The 22500-nt window shown below is 41.7% G+C and overlaps 1 protein-coding gene across 1 annotated transcript in view; it reads left to right on the plus strand.

Moving 5' to 3' along the window:
* Positions 1-22500, plus strand: part of kmt2ca (lysine (K)-specific methyltransferase 2Ca) — a 133504-nt gene that overhangs the window by 54912 nt on the left and 56092 nt on the right. The window contains 9 exon segments of the mRNA XM_028569034.1: positions 7969-8091; positions 8873-8905; positions 9634-9765; positions 9873-10184; positions 11587-11660; positions 13189-13278; positions 13371-13463; positions 20477-20775; positions 21883-21905. Of these exon segments, the coding sequence (XP_028424835.1) occupies positions 7969-8091; positions 8873-8905; positions 9634-9765; positions 9873-10184; positions 11587-11660; positions 13189-13278; positions 13371-13463; positions 20477-20775; positions 21883-21905 (1179 nt within the window).

The raw sequence follows: 22500 nt of genomic DNA on the forward strand, positions 1-22500 counted from the left end.
TGACACAAAACTGACCTAAAACTCACATATAACTGACACAAAACTGACCTAAAACTCACATATAACTGGCACAAAACTGACCTAAAACTCACATATAACTGACACAAAACTGACCTAAAACTCACATATAACTGACACAAAACTGACCTAAAACTCACATATAACTGGCACAAAACTGACCTAAAACTCACATATAACTGACACAAAACTGACCTAAAACTCACATATAACTGACACAAAACTGACCTAACACTCACATATAACTGACACAAAACTGACCTAACACTCACATATAACTGACACAAAACTGACCTAAAACTCACATATAACTGACACAAAACTGACCTAAAACTCACATATAACTGACACAAAACTGACCTAACACTCACATATAACTGACACAAAACTGACCTAACACTCACATATAACTGACACAAAACTGACCTAACACTCACATATAACTGACACAAAACTGACCTAAAACTCACATATAACTGACACAAAACTGACCTAACACTCACATATAACTGACACAAAACTGACCTAAAACTCACATATAACTGACACAAAACTGACCTAAAACTCACATATAACTGACCTAAAACTCACATATAACTGACCTAAAACTCACATATAACTGACACAAAACTGACCTAACACTCACATATAACTGACACAAAACTGACCTAACACTCACATATAACTGACACAAAACTGACCTAACACTCACATATAACTGACACAAAACTGACCTAACACTCACATATAACTGACACAAAACTGACCTAAAACTCACATATAACTGACACAAAACTGACCTAACACTCACATATAACTGACACAAAACTGACCTAAAACTCACATAAACTGACACAAAACTGACCTAAAACTCACATATAACTGACCTAAAACTCACATATAACTGACCTAAAACTCACATATAACTGACCTAAAACTCACATATAACTGACCTAAAACTCACATATAACTGACACAAAACTGACCTAACACTCACATATAACTGACACAAAACTGACCTAACACTCACATATAACTGACACAAAACTGACCTAACACTCACATATAACTGACACAAAACTGACCTAAAACTCACATATAACTGACACAAAACTGACCTAACACTCACATATAACTGACACAAAACTGACCTAAAACTCACATATAACTGACACAAAACTGACCTAAAACTCACATATAACTGACCTAAAACTCACATATAACTGACCTAAAACTCACATATAACTGACACAAAACTGACCTAACACTCACATATAACTGACACAAAACTGACCTAACACTCACATATAACTGACACAAAACTGACCTAACACTCACATATAACTGACACAAAACTGACCTAACACTCACATATAACTGACACAAAACTGACCTAACACTCACATATAACTGACACAAAACTGACCTAACACTCACATATAACTGACACAAAACTGACCTAACACTCACATATAACTGACACAAAACTGACCTAAAACTCACATATAACTGACACAAAACTGACCTAAAACTCACATATAACTGACACAAAACTGACCTAACACTCACATATAACTGACACAAAACTGACCTAAAACTCACATATAACTGACACAAAACTGACCTAAAACTCACATATAACTGACACAAAACTGACCTAAAACTCACATATAACTGACACAAAACTGACCTAAAACTCACATATAACTGACACAAAACTGACCTAAAACTCACATATAACTGACACAAAACTGACCTAAAACTCACATATAACTGACACAAAACTGACCTAACACTCACATATAACTGACACAAAACTGACCTAACACTCACATATAACTGACACAAAACTGACCTAACACTCACATATAACTGACACAAAACTGACCTAACACTCACATATAACTGACACAAAACTGACCTAAAACTCACATATAACTGACACAAAACTGACCTAAAACTCACATATAACTGACCTAAAACTCACATATAACTGACCTAAAACTCACATATAACTGACCTAAAACTCACATATAACTGACACAAAACTGACCTAACACTCACATATAACTGACACAAAACTGACCTAACACTCACATATAACTGACACAAAACTGACCTAAAACTCACATATAACTGACCTAAAACTCACATATAACTGACCTAAAACTCACATATAACTGACCTAAAACTCACATATAACTGGCACAAAACTGACCTAACACTCACATATAACTGACACAAAACTGACCTAACACTCACATATAACTGACACAAAACTGACCTAAAACTCACATATAACTGACACAAAACTGACCTAACACTCACATATAACTGACACAAAACTGACCTAACACTCACATATAACTGACACAAAACTGACCTAAAACTCACATATAACTGACACAAAACTGACCTAACACTCACATATAACTGACACAAAACTGACCTAACACTCACATATAACTGACACAAAACTGACCTAACACTCACATATAACTGACACAAAACTGACCTAAAACTCACATATAACTGACACAAAACTGACCTAACACTCACATATAACTGACACAAAACTGACCTAAAACTCACATATAACTGACACAAAACTGACCTAAAACTCACATATAACTGACACAAAACTGACCTAAAACTCACATATAACTGACACAAAACTGACCTAAAACTCACATATAACTGACACAAAACTGACCTAACACTCACATATAACTGACACAAAACTGACCTAAAACTCACATATAACTGACACAAAACTGACCTAACACTCACATATAACTGACACAAAACTGACCTAACACTCACATATAACTGACACAAAACTGACCTAAAACTCACATATAACTGACACAAAACTGACCTAAAACTCACATATAACTGGCACAAAACTGACCTAAAACTCACATATAACTGACACAAAACTGACCTAAAACTCACATATAACTGGCACAAAACTGACCTAAAACTCACATATAACTGACACAAAACTGACCTAACACTCACATATAACTGACACAAAACTGACCTAAAACTCACATATAACTGACACAAAACTGACCTAAAACTCACATATAACTGACCTAAAACTCACATATAACTGACCTAAAACTCACATATAACTGACCTAAAACTCACATATAACTGACACAAAACTGACCTAACACTCACATATAACTGACACAAAACTGACCTAACACTCACATATAACTGACACAAAACTGACCTAAAACTCACATATAACTGACCTAAAACTCACATATAACTGACCTAAAACTCACATATAACTGACCTAAAACTCACATATAACTGGCACAAAACTGACCTAACACTCACATATAACTGACACAAAACTGACCTAACACTCACATATAACTGACACAAAACTGACCTAAAACTCACATATAACTGACATATAACACAAAACTGACCTAACACTCACATATAACTGACACAAAACTGACCTAAAACTCACATATAACTGACACAAAACTGACCTAAAACTCACATATAACTGACACAAAACTGACCTAAAAAACTCACATATAACTGACACAAAACTGACCTAACACTCACATATAACTGACACAAAACTGACCTAAACTCACATATAACTGACACAAAACTGACCTAAAACTCACATATAACTGACACAAAACTGACCTAAAACTCACATATAACTGACACAAAACTGACCTAACACTCACATATAACTGACACAAAACTGACCTAAAACTCACATATAACTGACACAAAACTGACCTAAAACTCACATATAACTGACACAAAACTGACCTAAAACTCACATATAACTGACACAAAACTGACCTAAAACTCACATATAACTGACACAAAACTGACCTAACAAAACTGACCTAATATAACTAACACAAAACTGACCTAAAACTCACATACAAAACTGACACAAAACTGACCAAAACTGACTAACATATAACTGACACAAAACTGACCTAAAACTCACATATAACTGACACAAAACTGACCTAAAACTCACATATAACTGACACAAAACTGACCTAAAACTCACATATAACTGACACAAAACTGACCTAAAACTCACATATAACTGACACAAAACTGACCTAAAACTCACATATAACTGACACAAAACTGACCTAAAACTCACATATAACTGACACAAAACTGACCTAAAACTCACATATAACTGACACAAAACTGACCTAAAACTCACATATAACTGACACAAAACTGACCTAAAACTCACATATAACTGACCAAAAACTCACATATAACTGACCTAAAACACAAAACTGACCTAAAACTCACATATAACTCACATATAACACAAAACTGACCTAACACTCACATATAACTGACACAAAACTGACCTAAAACTCACATATAACTGACACAAAACTGACCTAAAACTCACATATAACTGACACAAAACTGACCTAAAACTCACATATAACTGACACAAAACTGACCTAAAACTCACATATAACTGACACAAAACTGACCTAACACTCACATATAACTGACACAAAACTGACCTAAAACTCACATATAACTGACACAAAACTGACCTAAAACTCACATATAACTGACACAAAACTGACCTAAAACTCACATATAACTGACACAAAACTGACCTAACACTCACATATAACTGACACAAAACTGACCTAAAACTCACATATAATGATACAAAACTGACCTAAAACTCACATATAACTGACACAAAACTGACCTAAAACTCACATATAACTGACACAAAACTGACCTAAAACTCACATATAACTGACACAAAACTGACCTAAAACTCACATATAACTGACACAAAACTGACCTAAAACTCACATATAACTGACACAAAACTGACCTAAAACTCACATATAACTGACACAAAACTGACCTAAAACTCACATATAACTGACACAAAACTGACCTAAAACTCACATATAACTGACACAAAACTGACCTAAAACTCACATATAACTGACACAAAACTGACCTAAAACTCACATATAACTGGCACAAAACTGAGTACTGACACAAAACTGACCTAAAACTCACATATAACTGACACAAAACTGACCTAAAACTCACATATAACTGACACAAAACTGACCTAAAACTCACATATAACTGACACAAAACTGACCTAAAACTCACATATAACTGACACAAAACTGACCTAAAACTCACATATAACTGACACAAAACTGACCTAAAACTCACATATAACTGACACAAAACTGACCTAAAACTCACATATAACTGACACAAAACTGACCTAAAACTCACATATAACTGACACAAAACTGACACAAAACTGACCTAAAACTCACATATAACTGACACAAAACTGACCTAAAACTCACATATAACTGACACAAAACTGACCTAAAACTCACATATAACTGACACAAAACTGACCTAAAACTCACATATAACTGACACAAAACTGACCTAAAACTCACATATAACTGACACAAAACTGACCTAAAACTCACATATAACTGACACAAACTGACATATAACCTAAAACTCACATATAACTGACACAAAACTGACCTATAACTGACATAAAACTGACACTGACACAAAACTGACCTAAAACTCACATATAACTGACACAAAACTGACCTAAAACTCACATATAACTGACACAAAACTGACCTAAAACTCACATATAACTGACACAAAACTGACCTAAAACTCACATATAACTGACACAAAACTGACCTAAAACTCACATATAACTGACACAAAAAACCTAACCTAAAACTCACATATAACTGACACAAAACTGACCTAAAACTCACATATAACTGACACAAAACTGACCTAAAACTCACATATAACTGACACAAAACTGACCTAAAACTCACATATAACTGACACAAAACTGACCTAAAACTCACATATAACTGACACAAAACTGACCTAAAACTCACATAATGACACAAAACTATAACTGACACAAAACTGACCTAACACTCACATATAACTGACACAAAACTGACCTAAAACTCACATATAACTGACACAAAACTGACCTAAAACTCACATATAACTGACACAAAACTGACCTAAAACTCACATATAACTGACACAAAACTGACCTAAAACTCACATATAACTGACACAAAACTGACCTAAAACTCACATATAACTGACACAAAACTGACCTAAAACTCACATATAACTGACCAAAACTGACCTCACATATAACTGACACAAAACTGACCTAAACTCACATATAACTGACACAAAACTGACCTAAAACTCACATATAACTGACACAAAACTGACCTAAAACTCACATATAACTGACACAAAACTGACCTAAAACTCACATATAACTGACACAAAACTGACCTAAAACTCACATATAACTGACTAAAACAAAACTGACCTAAAACTCACATATAACTGACACAAAACTGACCTAACACTCACATATAACTGACACAAAACTGACCTAAAACTCACATATAATGACACAAAACTGACCTAAAACTCACATATAACTGACACAAAACTGACCTAAAACTCACATATAACTGACCTAAAACACAAAACTGACCTAAAACTCACATATAACTGACACAAAACTGACCTAAAACTCACATATAACTGACACAAAACTGACCTAAAACTCACATATAACTGACACAAAACTGACCTAAAACTCACATATAACAAAACTGACCTAAAACTGACATAAAACTGACACAAAACTGACCTAAAACTCACATATAACTGACCAAAACACATAAACTGACCTAAAACTCACATATAACTGACACAAAACTGACCTAACACTCACATATAACTGACACAAAACTGACCTAAACTCACATATAACTGACACAAAACTGACCTAAAACTCACATATAACTGACACAAAACTGACCTAAAACTCACATATAACTGACACAAAACTGACCTAAAACTCACATATAACTGACCTAAAACTCACATATAACTGACCTAAAACTCACATATAACTGACACAAAACTAACTCACATATAACTGACACAAAACTGACCTAAACACTCACATATAACTGACACAAAACTGACCTATAACTCACATATAACTGACCTAAAACACAAAACTGACCTAACACCATATAAACAAAACTGACCTAAAACTCACATATAACTGACCTAAAACTCACATATAATAACTGACATATAACTGACAAACTGACCTAACACTCACATATAACTGACACAAAACTGACCTAACACTCACATATAACTGGCACAAAACTGAAACACATATAACTGACATAAAACTGACCACATAAAACTGACACAAAATGACCTAAACTGACATAAAACTGACCTAAAACATATGAATGACATAAAACTGACCTAAAACTGAATGAAAACTGACCTAAAATGGACACAAAGAGACAGAAAGAGACTCTAAATATGCTAAATGACTGAAAACATGACAGAAAACAGACTTTGGGTGTCTTGCGCGCCAGGGGGCTTGGACCCCCGTTCATAACTGCTTGCTGGTCTAGTCAATTTTTCATTTTGTTCAGGTTATTATTTAATCTCTGTCTGTCTGTCTGTCTGTCTGTCTGTCTGTCTGTCTGTCTGTCTGTCTCTGTCTCTGTCTGGTTCTCTCTCTCGGTCTGTCTGTCTCTCTCTCTCTTTCTCTCTCTGTCTGTCTGTCTCCTCTGTCTGTCTGTCTGTCTGTCTGTCTGTCTCTGTCTCTGTCTGGTTCTCTCTCTCGGTCTGTCTGTCTGTCTCTCTCGGTCTGTCTGTCTCTCTCTCTCTTTCTCTCTCTCTGTCTGTCTCCTCTGTCTGTCTGTCTGTCTCTCTCTCTCTGTGTCTGTCTCTCTGTGTCTGTCTCTCTCTCTCTGTCTGTCTCTCTGTGTGTGTCTCTCTCTCTCTGTCTGTCTGTCTGTCTGTCTCTCTCTCTCTCAGCCGGTCTGGATATCGGCTCCATGGCGGCTGACCTGACAGGAAGTGGGCGTGGCCAGAGGGCGGTGCAGGAGGAGCCTCTGGACGCCATCTTGAGCCCTGAGCTCGACAAGATGGTCTCTGATGGTGAGTTTGGATCCCACTCTCTGCTCTGGCTACAGCCTCACCACTCATTAAAGAAACTAACCTTTCACTTCCTCTCACACTCTCTCAAGACCATTTTATTATTAGGTGAAATACTCTTGACAAAGGTCCAGAGGGACAGAAACTTGAGTTTCTTTGATAAATAGTGATGCTGTTGGGGGATATACCTTATTTCAAGATATTTTCCAACCCAACTACACAGAAGAATTGTCGTGTGTGAATAGTTTCTTGGAGAAGTTGTATTAAATAAAAAGGACTTTATAATTGACTCTCAGTTAGGGCTGGGCAATATATCGATATTACATCGATATCGTGATATGAGACTAGATATCGTCTTAGATTTTAGATATTCTCATATCGTGATATGACATAAGTGTTACAGTAAAGTGATGTACTTTTCTGAACTTACCAGACTGTTCTAGCTCTTCTATTATTTGCCTTTTCCCCACTTAGACATTATGTCCACATTACTGATGATTATCTATCTAAAATCTAAGTGTGAAGATATTTTGTTAAAGCCCCAATTATCAACCCTAGAATATCGCCGCAATATCGATATCGAGATATTTGGTCAAGAATATCGTGATACCTGATTTTCAGCCCTACTCTCAGTGGAGTCTTCTGTCCACGTGAAGGATTCAAGTTCTGTAGTTCATCACAGTTGGATTATTTTCTGTCTTTTGTGAACAACGTTTTATATTGTTGTATGACGATATTTAGTGTAGAGGAGAGCGACTGACAGTAATGTGTGTTTGGGTTTCAGGTGCCATCCTCAGCAAACTGTACAACATCCCCGGTAAGACTGGACACACAGCAGCATCACACTGGCACTGCCTCCACTCTGCCTCCATGCTGCAATTGCTGAAACACATCTTTGTGTGTCTGTCTCTGCGTGTGTGTGTGTGTGTGTGTGTGTGTGTGTGTGTGTGTGTGTGTGTCTGTGTGCGTCTCTGCGTGTGTGTGTGTGTGTGTGTGTGTGTGTGTGTGTGTGTGTGTGTGTGTGTCTCTGGGTGTGTGTCTCTGTGTGTGTCTCTGTGTGTGTGTGTGTGTGTGTGTGTGTGTCTGTGTCTCTGGGTGTGTGTCTCTGCGTGCGTGTGTGTGTGTGTGTCTCTGCGTGTGTCTCTCTGCGTGCATATGTGTGTGTGTGTGTGTGTGTCTGCGTGTGTGTGTGTGTGTGTGCGTGTGTGTGTGTGTGTGTCTCTGTGTGTGTGTGTGTGTGTCTCTGCGTGCGTGTGTGTGTGTGTGTCTCTGCGTGTGTGTGTGTCTCTGCGTGCGTGTGTGTGTCTCTGCGTGTGTGTGTCTCTGCGTGTGTGCGTGTGTGTGTGTCTCTGCGCGTGTGTGTGTGTGTGTGTGTGTCTCTGCGTGCGTGTGTGTGTCTCTGCGTGTGTGCGTGTGCGTGTGTGTGTGTCTCTGCGTGTGCGTGTGCATGTGTGTGTGTGTGTGTGTGTGTGTGTCTCTGCGTGCGTGCGTGTGTGTGTGTGTGTGTGTGTGTGTGTGTGTGTGTGTGTGTGTGTGTGTGCGCAGAGCTGGAGGGGAAGGACGTGGAGGAGGTGTTTACCGCTGTTCTCAGTCCAAACGGCAACAACCAACAACAACCAGGGCAAAGCCAACACACACACACTGCAGCCGGAAGCAAGGGAAACACACACCACTCAGGTACACACACACACACACACACACACACACACACACACACACACACACACACACACACACACACACACCGGTCAAACAGATTGATTGTTGAATGTGTCTCTCTGCAGCTACTGTGTTTCCTCGTCTTCCGCTGATGAACGGCCTGATGGGAGCTGCTCCTCACTTCTCAAACTCTCCCATGATGCCCGGTGTGGCTCAGAGTCCCGCAGGCTTTAGGATGCCCCCTCCCGAGAGCCCCGCCCCTGGCCTGGCCTCTGCCAATCAGGCGCCAGCGGGCGAGGCCGAGCAGGACGTGATGTCGACGGCTCAGAGAGGCATGTTGAAGTGGGAGAAGGAAGAGAGTCTGGGAGAGATGGCCACCGTGGCTCCGGTCCTCTACTGCAACACCAACTTCCCCCAGCTGAAGGAGCAGCATCCTGGTACACAGACACACACACACACGCACACACACACATATGCACTGACACACACATACGCACACGCACACACAGGCTAGAGTTTAGATTCTCTGCCCGAGCCCGGGCCGTTATTTTCCGCCACTATCGCCGGGCCGGGCCGGACCCTTGATCAAGCATTTGTGTTTTTTTTAATCATTACTTTAGCCTAATTGGGTGGGGAGAAAGCTATGACATAATCAGAACTATTATCTATTTAGGCCAAAGTAACAAATGTGTCCAAAAAGTTACACAAGTTGGACTACAGTTACAAAATGCAACATGTGTCCTGCGCGGAGTCTCCTCCTCTCGCACGCCACACACCGGGGCTGCGGGCTGTATTGTGGAGCTTAAGGCCAACATGGAGCTTGAGGATGTAAAGAAAAAAAGAAAAACGGGAGAATTACCTTTGAGCAAGTTTGGAGGAAAGTCGGAGGTATGGAGCAATTTTAAACAAGTCGAGGGCAGTAACAACATGTGTGTCGGCTTTGTCGAGTGCATTAAGTGCGGCACTCTGTCGCCTATGACAGCAAATAAAACGGAGACGTGGATGATGAGCAGACACATGAAGCAGGCTCGCCAAGGCAGAAAAGATGATAGTCAGCCTTCAACCTCCACTTCTGTTACTTCTCCAAGCGTCGGCTCCCCCTGAGGGCGAGGCAAGCCCTCCCAGAGAAATACGTTGAGTTTTTATTATGTTTCTTCATTCAGATCCATTTGCGATCCGTTCGATTCTGAATAAACTAACAGCGCAGTTTACATGCTTCGCTCCTGTTGCATTATTCATTAAGATCATTTTAAAACAGATTTCTGCAGTTCAAACGACTCTGAACTGTAGTTGAGAATGTGTCGGGCCGGGCTCGGACACAACGTGTCGGGCTGGGTCGGGCTTGATTTTTTGGGCCCGAATGAAGCTCTAACACAGGCGCACACACAAACACCCACACATGCACGCGCACACATGCTCAAAGGCACGTGCACAAACACAGGCACGCGCACACACACAGGCACGCGCACACATAGGCACAGGCACGCGCACACACACAGGCACGCGCACACACACAGGCACGCGCACACACACAGGCACGCGCACACACACAGGCACGCGCACACACATACATACGCACGCACGCACGTACAGGCACGTGCACACATGTACAGGCACGCACGCACAAGCACACACATAGGCTTGCATGCACACATAGACGCACACACACACACACACACACACACACACACACACACACACACACAGGTACGCAGACACATACATGCACATGTGCACAGACACACATACACACGCACATACATACACACATGCAGACACACACACACACACAGATATTTGTGTGAAAATGTTTGTGTTATTATGTTGTGTGTGTGTCAGAATGGTCGACCAGAGTGAAGCAGATCGCCAAGCTGTGGAGGAAAGCCAGCTCTCAGGACAGAGCTCCCTTCGTGGTGAGTTCACACTCCTGATCGTATATATCACATCACTGTAATAGTTCAACAACTAATCGTAGATCCGTATCGTTCATAAACTAGACTAAATGGAAAAACCATTACGGTAGAAGCACAAAAATCCAGGAAAAACGACCAAAAGAACAGATTCTGAGAATGGGGGGGGCAGACAAGATGCTCGACTTGTAAGACTCTCCCGGTGCGGTATGACGCACGGCTGCAACGCAGCACATTTGTGCACGGGGGAATTTCAGGCTCAGATGTGCACATTCTCTGACTCTACACGCTGTCTACTCGCTGCCTGCTGAGCAGCGTCTCTCATTCCTCCTTCCAAGATCAGTAGATTAAATGTTTTTTTACAGTGTGTTCAGGGGACAGGCAGCTAGCAGATAGTGAGGAGATGTTTTTACAGGGTTCAGGGGACAGGCAGCTAACAGATAGTGAGGAGATGTTTTTTACAGTGTGTTTAACAGATAGTGAGGAGATGTTTTTCAGTGTGTTCAGAGGACAGACAGCTAGCAGATAGTGAGGAGATGTTTTTTTACAGTGTGTTCAGGGGACAGGCAGCTAACAGATAGTGAGGAGATGTTTTTTACAGTGTGTTCAGAGGACAGACAGCTAGCAGATAGTGAGGAGATGTTTTTTTTACAGTGTGTTCAGGGGACAGGCAGCTAGCAGATAGTGAGGAGATGTTTTTTACAGTGTGTTCAGGGGACAGGCAGCTAGCAGATAGTGAGGAGATGTTTTTTACAGTGTGTTCAGGGGACAGGCAGCTAGTAGATAGTGAGGAGATGTTTGCTGTATGTGACGCAGAGCACCTTTTTAAATCAGCAAAAAAATAAACGACAAAAATCTCCCAATGAAAACCATCGGCGATGTACTCAGTCAAACGCTGCTGGCAAATACTTTCTTCTCTTCTGGATCGTCGAAGCGTAAACGTGGTCCGAAGTCTGTCCACTAAACCAGGGGTGTCAAACTCAGTTTCCCAGAGGGCCACACTGGAGAATGAGAATCAAATCACGGGCCGGACATGTAGATTACTATTGACATGCTTTTATTTAAGAGAAAAAGTCAAATATTTTGACTTTATTATTGCGTGTCTCATGTACTGTCGTCTTCTCACTTACATTTCGGGCCTAAAAAAAAGCCCCAAAAAAAGATCAGCAAAAAAAAATCCTCAGCTAGCGACAAATTCATTGAAAAAAGGCATCAAAAAAGTTGAAAAAAGCATCAAAATTGTCTGAAAAAGTGGTAAAAACATCAGAAAGCGGCAAAAACTTCTGAAAAAAAGTGGCAGAACATTGAGTAAAGCACCAAAAACTTTGGAAAAAGCGACAAAAACTAGGTGGGCCTGAATGTATTGTGAACCAAAATTGAAATGCGGGCCGGATCAAAACCTGCGAGGGGCCGGATTTGGCCCGCGGGACTCGAGTTTGACACGTGCACTAAGCTAAGAAACTTAGCGTTGTACTCTGATGTGAGTTGAAGTTTTCCTAAAAATGTTTGACTTGATTTCTCCGTCCGGCAGCAAAAAGCTCGAGATAACCGGGCGGCTCAGCGCATCAGCAAGGTGCAGATGTCCAACGACCCACTCAAACGCCACCAGCCCTCGCAGCAACCACACCACCAACTACCGCAGCAACTACCGCAGCAACTACGCAGCAATTACCGCAGCAACTACCGCAGCAACTACCGCTGCCGCCGGGACCTTATGACCCTGTTTCCATGGAGGAGGAGGGGGCGTTCAGGGACCCGCTGAGGCCCAGAGAGTCGGAGCAGGAGCAGGAGTGGAAGCTCCGACAGGTGAGCAGAGTTTCAGTGCATTTTGTCTTTAACACATCACCCCCCCCCACCCTTCCACCCCATGACGTAGAACCAGAGCGGGAAACCAACACCAGACTGCAGCCGCAGAGACGGTTAGGATTTCATCTGGACACATGTTCACTGAGTGTCATATTTTATTAGTGTTTCAGAACTTGCTTATCCAGGTCACATTAAAGGGCAACTTCCATGTCTGAGTGTCTGATGTGAACAACAATCTCTGAAACTGGTCCAGTATTAAACCAGAACCGGGCTGTAATATAACCCTACAGGACTAATGTTCAGCAGCAGTTAGAGTCCACTAAAAGTTCTGTTGTTGCTGCTGACAGACTCAGATTATTATTCTAAGTGTCTGACAACATTATGGGATGGATCCCTACAGAGATAGACCTTTTAGTTAAAGAGTAAGATCCTTTTAGTTTAACATGAAACAGCCCCGAAATCACCATCACCAAACTCCACCAGACTCCATGTAAATAATCAGGACTTTTAGTGTGTATAGAGCCAGCATATCTCCACCAGACTCCATGTAAATATTCAGGACTTTTATCATCGTAAAACACACTTCATTCAAAGTGGACAGAAACTAAATAAAACTATCAAAAGCCGTCTTGGTTCATCTTTCCACTGTTCCAACAATCACCACTCTGGTTTGGTTGAAATAAACGCTTAATTCACCCATTTACATGTGGAGATATGCTGGCTCTATACACACTAAAAGTCCTGATTATTTACATGGAGTCTGGTGGAGTTTGGTGATGGTGATTTTGGGCCTGTTTCATGTTAAACTAAAAGGATCTTACTCTTTAACTAAAAGGTCTATCTCTGTAGGGATCCATCCCATAATGTTGTCAGACACTTAGAATAATAATGTGAGTCTGTCAGCAGCAACAACAGAACTTTTAGTGGACGCTGACCGATGCTGAACTTTTGTACATTAAAGATCTTGATTAATACTGGACGAGTTTCAAAGGTTGTTGTTCCATCAGACACAAAAAGGTTGATTAAAAACCACAAGTTACCCATTTTTAAAGGTTCAGATTGGCTGTCAGGGTGGCTTTGGTTTCCCGGCTCTCTCAACCATGTAGTAACCGTGGTAACCAGCAGGCTGCGTGTCTGACTGTTGTCCCTGATGATGATGAAGATGAAGATGATGATGAGTGTGATGTGCATGCTGCTGAGCCTCACCCGCTTCCACTAATATCTTTGATGTAATTGTCATTGACAAAGGGAGAGGTAAATGACAGATGGGGAGCCGGTAAGAAGAGGCAGGAAAATCTCCCCCAAAGCAAAGCCCTAAAATCACCAACTGATAAAGATTGTCCCTACCAGGCATCTGTAGCAGGCGGTGGCAAAGAGGCTCTGGTAAGATCTCAAGGAGAACCTGTTCCAGGCGGGCTTCCTGGATCCACGACACTCTGAAATCCTCTTCCTATCCCGGGATGCTGCTCCGCTGGCCTGCACACACACGCTTCTGTTTTCACTCTGATCCCCTGGAGGTTAGCAGCTAGTTAGCAGCTGGTTAGCAGGAGGTTAACAGCTGGTTAGCAGGAGGTTAACAGCTGGTTAGCAGCTGGTTAGCAGCTGGTTAGCAGCTGGTTAGCAGGAGGTTAACAGCTGGTTAGCAGGAGGTTAACAGCTGGTTAGCAGCTGGTTAGCAGCTGGTTAGCAGCTGGTTAGCAGGAGGTTAACAGCTGGTTAGCAGCTGGTTAGCAGCTGGTTAGCAGCTGGTTAGAGGGCTATTTTGGCTGCAGTAGGATCTCCCTACACTAGGGTTGGGCATCGAGAACCGATTCCTACTTGGAATCGTTTAAAATATTACTATTCCATCTGAATCGTTTCTTTATTGGAATCGTTTGGCGAATTTGGTTTCAAATCTGATCATGGATTCCAGATTTAACATGCACATTGCAGCCATGGAGCACAGTAAGCGGTGCTCTAGTTTATTTTACGTTGAAAAAGCTGTAAAACTGCAACCCACCACTGAATCAAAAATAAAACGTTCCTCTTATTGGTGAAATAAGCCTGTGACCCGTTTCAACTCCACCCTCAAAGAATCAGAATCGAGAATCGATGAGAACCGGAATCAAAAGGAAGAAACGGAATCAGAATCAGAATCGTTAAAATCCAAACTATGCCCAACCCTAGGCTACACCACAGATGCATTCTGGGATAGGAGGGAAAAAAACCTGGGTTGTTAGCATTTCTTTAAACCAATCCCAATTAGGGTTGGGCATCGAGGATCAGTTCCTACTTGGAATCGTTCCAAAAATTACACTTCCATCAGAATCTTTTCTTTATTGGAGTCGTTCATTCATATCCGATCATCGGTTTCAAATTCAACACGTGAAAGTTTGGGTTTTGGTGGAACGTTTGCACCTCGCTAAAGCTAAAACTGCTCATAAAATATGAAATGAAGTTAAATGAGAGATGAGCGACAACGGACTCTTTGTGATGCTCGCTCCCTTTAATCCCCTTCTGTCTCTTACTGAACAAATTAAACGTTGAATTAAAACTGAAAGGCAGCACTCATGTGATTTGTAGAGCACATTTCAGCAGCGGTGCAATTCAATGTGCTTTACATAAAACATTAAAACACAGTTAGAAATTAATAAAAATGAATACAAAATTAAAAATAGTTAATACAAAATTAAAACAAGTCATACAAAATTAAAACAGTTAATCACAAATAGATAAAATACAGGAATAAAAGAATACAATTCCCAATACAGTGCAGTGCAAAGAATTAAACATAGGCAGTATCAAAAAGAAAGGTCTTCAGCCTTGATTTGAGGCCCACTCCGGTGTTTTCCGTGGTGGTGCCTTGCGTTTCGGCGCGGGCTGTACCGCGTATTTATTGAGCCGCTTGATATTGCGATGCCGATTTTAAAAACAACATTTTTTGTGCAGCCCTGAAGCCGCCTACACGTGGTAAGTGATTTGCTGTGTGCTCACCGCTCAGTAGAATCCAATCCAATCCACTTTATTTCTATAGCACATTTTACAAACACAAAGTTTCCAAAGTGCTGCACAGAAGACTCAGAACATAAAAATATATATATAAAATATAGAAAGAATAAAAGAGAGAATAAACACCACAGTGGACCACATAACTCACACAGAGTTAAAAGCCAAAGAATAAAAGTGTCTTTAGACGTGCCTTAAAACACCGTAGAGCAGGTAAACATCCTGAAGGGGGGCAACGAAGCTGTTTCCAGTTGCTATGTAACAACATGCTGTTATCTCATTGGTTGCCCGTTTGAAAGGTCAGCGACACCAAGGTCAAAGTTGAAATAATTTAAACTTGGAGTGCAGTGCAAAGTGGCAAATCCAAGCGGTGCGCGGTGCAAATTTCGGTTCCTCATTTTGGTGCCACTTCATGTGTCGACTGAAATATTTTCCGTCTGTCGCTCCGAATCGGACGTAAAAATATCCCCCTCTCTCTGTAGTCTACCGTTAGCTAGCCACCGTAAATGTAGGCTACTTTTACATGCCATATTTTACCTGTTGGCTCACCAAAACAGATGTAAAAGCATATTAACCATCCACTGCATGTGATCACTAGTAAACAGATTACATCATTGATGTCATTTTTCAGTTTTTCAAGAATCTGTTTAGGAATATGAATAGTAATAAAAGTACCGGTTTGGAATCGTATAAATCCAAACGATGCCCAACACTACTCGTGTGTAATCAAGGCGGTCCACCGCTCGCCTCCGGGGCAGAAACACCAGAAACTAGAAGTGTGGCGGCGAGGCCGAGCCGACGCAGACTCTCCCAAAGCAAAGAGGATTTCAGATGCGTGGATCCAGGATCGGTCACGGCCGTCTTCTCTGGGCCGAAGAAACTTTCTGACATTCGGGGGGTTTGGGATCAACGGTTAGAGTCTGAAGTGGAGTCGGCCCAGAGTCGCTGTCCGTGGCCTCAGTCCGCCTCAGAACTCACTGATTTTATTCTGAAGGGATGCTATTTTATTCTGAAGGGATGCTATTTTATTCTGAAGGGATGCTATTTTATTCTGAAGGGCTGCTGCGTCACTCTGAATGTTCGTCTGCTGCCGTCCTTCAACATCCACTCGCACCGTTAGGCCTCCTGCACACCGGCTGCGTGGCGTATCCGTGTTTATTTGGGTTCCCATGGTAACCGGTTAGAGCGTGCACACTGCCTACACGTCTCAGAAAACGCGTGCGTGCTAGAAATAGAACAAACGCCTATTTTTCACGCCACACGTCAGCGTGTTGGAAGCCTTTCCAGGCAACATAGAATATGATAAGATGTTTATATGTCATTTAGACACAAATACATATTAATACATCACATGTTGATGATTGAAGGCCTCGAGGTTTTGATATAAATGCAGATGTAAATGTAATTTTAAATAATATTTATAAATAATTATGGATTTTCTAACATGTCACCTGTCAATCCAGAAGTTAATATTCTGGAGCCTATACTGCCGACGTTGTCTCTGCTGTGATCAGATCAGAATATATTTATGTTTATGGGAAACCTCCATGTGTCCAGACAAGGCTCGCAGCAGCATTAGTGCTGCGTAAGACACCTTTGTGGTGGGAAGACGTAGAAACCACCACGCAGCCTTCTTCTCCGTGGCTACGGCCTCTTGCTTCTAGAGCTGCGAAGATGAACACATTAGTCATCAACGATTAAATTAATCTCCAGCTGTTCTCATATTGAGTCAACAGTTTGAGTCATTAGGTCTTCTTTCCTTCCTTTCCTTTTCCCAAACCCTTTTATTTATTCCTTCTTTACTTCCCTTCTATCCAGCACTTTACTTTCCTCTTCTTTTCATCCTTTTCCTCCTTCCTTCCTTCATTCCTTCCCTCCTTCCTTTCCTGAGTACTTCTTTTCTTAGGTCTTCTTTCCTTCCCTCCTTAGATAACTTAGTTGAAAACTTGCACAACAACTGGAGCTGCAAAGATTAATCGATTTATTTGAATGTGAAAAGAATCTCCAAACATTTTGGAGCCGTAGCCGGCGCTGCGTTGATCCAGAACATTAACCAGAGAGGTTGTAGCTGCGTCTGTGGTCCGTTACGGTCGAGCGTTTGAAGGATGGCAGCAGCTCCGCGTTCACCGGGACCAGGTGTGATGAACCAGGTGTGAGATAGACAGGAAACAGGCAGCGAGGAAACAGGAAGTGACTCTAAAACCCCTTCAGCCATCCCACCAGAACCACAACCACAGGAGACTGAAACACTTCTGTCTGCAGCACAGCTGTCTGGGTTGCTATAGGAACCTGAAACTAAATCAAAAATCAGCCACGTATCTCCAGAACATTCTGACACATCATTCTCCATCGCCCTGAAAACTAAAAGTTCCTAAAATAATAATAATAATAAACGTGGCTTTTAACTGCGTTTAACTTTTTTTTTTATTTTTTTTATAGTGTTGTCGAATTTTTTATCAACTGTGTTTTTTCGGACTTTTTTTTTTTTTTTTTTTTTTTTTACACTTTTTTTCTTTTCTTCACTTTTGTGACTTTTTTTTGTAAACGTTTTTATGGATTTGTTGGATTTTTCCGAACATTTAAGTCATTTATTTAATTGGTTTTTTTTCGAGTAAACTTTTTAATTTTTCTTGCCGTTTCTGCAGCTTTTTTATTTATTTTTTAATTTTTATTCTTCGGCTTTGTCTTTTTTTCTGACTTTTTTGACGTTTTTTTTTAAATAAATTTTTATTGTTTTTATGGTTTTGTTGATTTTTTTCCCCCAATGTTTTTGCAATTTTTTATCTTTTTTTTTTAAAACTTTTATTATTTTTTAATTTTTACGGTTTTGCAGCTTTTAGAAAATTACCTTTGTTTCATTTCTTTCTCTGGACTGAACTCTGACGAGATCTGGCAACAAACATTTTTTACTTTTTTTCAGTGTTTATTAACTTAGTTTTTATTCTACGTTGTCACGGTTACGATTTTTATGCTTTTTTTTGTCCACCCCACAAACTTTTCAGTGTTTTTGACCTATTTTTAAATAAAATATTAACAAATTCTATAAATTTAACTTTTCATCCACCCGCACGACGTTCACTACACTTTGAAACGAGGCCACGCCCCTTTAGGAGACAGGAAGTGAGGACCGTTACATAATATTGGCGCCACTTGAAATGCGTAAAGTCTTTGAAAGAATCTGACGGAGGTGTTTCAGTCGTGGTTTCTGAACCCCCCATCCTGCACGTTGTGGACTCATCCTTCACTGACTCTCCCCCATTTCCTGAGAGAGAGAGAGAGAGAGAGAGAGAGGAGGGGGGGAGAGACAGAGAGAGGGACAGACCGACAGACAGACACAGAGAGAGACAGACAAACAGAGGGAGAGAGACAGAAACAGAGAGGGAGAGACAGACAGACAGACAGACAGACAGAGAGAGAGACAGACAGACAGAGGGAGAGACAGACAGACAGAGGGAGAGAGAGAGGAGGTGGGGAGAGACAGAGAGGGACAGACCGACAGACAGACAGAGAGACAGACAGACAGACCGACAGAGGGAGAGACAGACAGACAAAGGGAGAGACAGACAGACAGACAAAGGGAGAGACAGACAGACAAAGGGAGAGACAGACAGACAGAGAGAGACAGACAGACAGACAGAGAGAGAGACAGAGACAGACAGACAGAGGGAGAGACAGACAGACAGACAGACAGAGGGAGAAAGACAGAGAGAGAGAGACAGACAGACAGACAGAGGGAGAAAGACAGAGAGAGAGACAGAGACAGACAGACAGATAGAGGGGAGAGACAGACAGACAGACAGACAGACACAGACTGAGAGAGACAGACAGAGGGAGAGAGAGACAGACAGACAGACAGAGAGAGAGAGAGAGGGAGAGAGAGACAGACAGACTGAGAGAGAGATGTTATTGTGCGTTGCTAGCTGCCATGTCACCATGTTGTCCCGTGCGCGTGGCGAGCGACTGCTCCCTGACGTGCGTCTCTGTGTCTCCGTCCTCCCGTCTCGTGTCTCCGTGTCTCCGTCTCTCAGATGCTGCGTCAGAAGAGCAAGCAGCTCGCCAAGATGGAGGCCACGCAGAAGCTGGAGCAGGTGAAGAGCGAGCAGCGCCAGCAGCAGATGCTGATTGGCGCCCCGCCGGACGCCGGCAGCCGCAGCCCCGGCTCGCTGCTGCAAGGCTCCGGATTGGCCGACGACGTCTTCCTCAGACCGCAAGCCCGCCCCGTCTGGCTTCTCCCCGCTGCCCTCCTCCTCCCCCCTGCACCAGCCGCCCTCCTCCCCAGATGTTCCGCCGCCGTCGTCGCGCCCCTCCTCGCCGTGGGACCCCTACGGTAAAGCATCGGGGACCCCCGTCCCGGGAACTCCCAGCAGCAGCGCCACAACTCGCTGGGCGCCTCGCCCGGCACACGATGCCTTCGGCTCGCCGGGCGCCATCGCCGGACGCCAAAACCTCCGGCGGCTCACGGAGCCTCCCTCCCCAGACAGGTAACTTCATTCTATGTTTTTGCTACTTTTTGGAGGTTTTTTCCCCTCACACTTGGTTCAGTGTTTTTTTTTTTTTTGCTCTTTAAAGAGCCCACATTCTGCTCATTTTCAGGGTCATAACTGTATTTTAAGGATGTACCAGAATAGGTTTACATGGTTTAATTTTCAAAAAACACCATGTTTTTGTTGTACTGCACAGCTCTCTCTCTCACTGCTGCAGATCCTCTTTTCACCTGGTTTCTGTTTTAGCTACAGAGTGAGACCTCTTTTCATCTTCTTCTTCTGTACTATCTTTGATTGCACCCACACATGCTCAGTAGCTCAGATTGTAGATCATGTCAGCTAGCTCCATAGACAGTAAAAGAAAGGCTGTTTCTCCACCTTCAGTCAGTTCCAAGGCAGGATCAGCTGGGAGACTTCTTCTAAACCAGGGCGCACATGGAAGTAGTTCTTTTGTAGATTATGGTGAATTTGTGTGTGTTGTAGCAGTGCTTTGCTATTGAGAACGACGTAGCATGCTAGCGTTAGCATGCTAACGCTACGAGCTAACGCTTGTGGTTAGCCAGCTCATTTCGGACTGTGACGTCACAGTCCGAGCCGATTTTGACCAGGTCACCGGGAGACTGAAGGCAGGACACATTCAGAAACCAGATCTCACTCAGAACACCATGGAGGGATTTTTTTCAAAGTTTGTATGTGTGGAAGCACCAGAGACACAAAAGAACACCCCAAATCCCAGAAAAAGTGTTTTTTTCATAATATGGGCACTTTAAGCAGATTAGTTCCCACTTTTTATTATATTATATATATATATATATTATATTTTATTTTTTTCTGACTTGTGTGAAATTTTTTTAATTAAATTTTTGTAATTGAATAAAATATTATTTAAAAAAAATATCATTATATATAATAATATTATAATATATTAAAATATTATTTTTTTTAATAAGTCACCTGGTTGCTCCCCAACCAGGTAACTCCCAGTGACCATCTCTCTTTCTCTTTTTTATGTTTTTTTTTGTGAACGTTTTTGTCACTTTTTCAAGTTTGTGTGTTTTGATAGTGTTGTCGATTTGATTCTACGTTTTTGCTACTTTTTTGAGTTTTTTTCCCCACACTCCTCCCACTGACCATCTCCTCCTTGTTCTCTCCTCCCACTGACCATCTCCTCCTTGTTCTCTACTCCCACTGACCATCTCCTCCTTGTTCTCTACTCCCACTGACCATCTCCTCCTTGTTCTCTCCTCCCACTGACCATCTCCTCCTTGTTCTCTCCTCCCACTGACCATCTCCTCCTTGTTTTCTCCTCCCACTGACCATCTCCTCCTTGTTCTCTCCTCCCACTGACCATCTCCTCCTTGTTTTCTCCTCCCACTGACCATCTCCTCCTTGTTTTCTCCTCCCACTGACCATCTCCTCCTTGTTCTCTCCTCCCACTGACCACCGTCTCCTCCTTGACCATCTTTCTCCTCCCACTGACCATCTCCTCCTTTTCTACTCCCACTGACCATCTCCTCCTTGTTCTCTACTCCCACTGACCATCTCCTCCCCTTTTTCTACTCCCACTG

This window comes from Perca flavescens, chromosome 22, assembly GCF_004354835.1.
Source record: "Perca flavescens isolate YP-PL-M2 chromosome 22, PFLA_1.0, whole genome shotgun sequence".
Taxonomy (NCBI): Eukaryota; Metazoa; Chordata; class Actinopteri; order Perciformes; family Percidae; genus Perca; species Perca flavescens.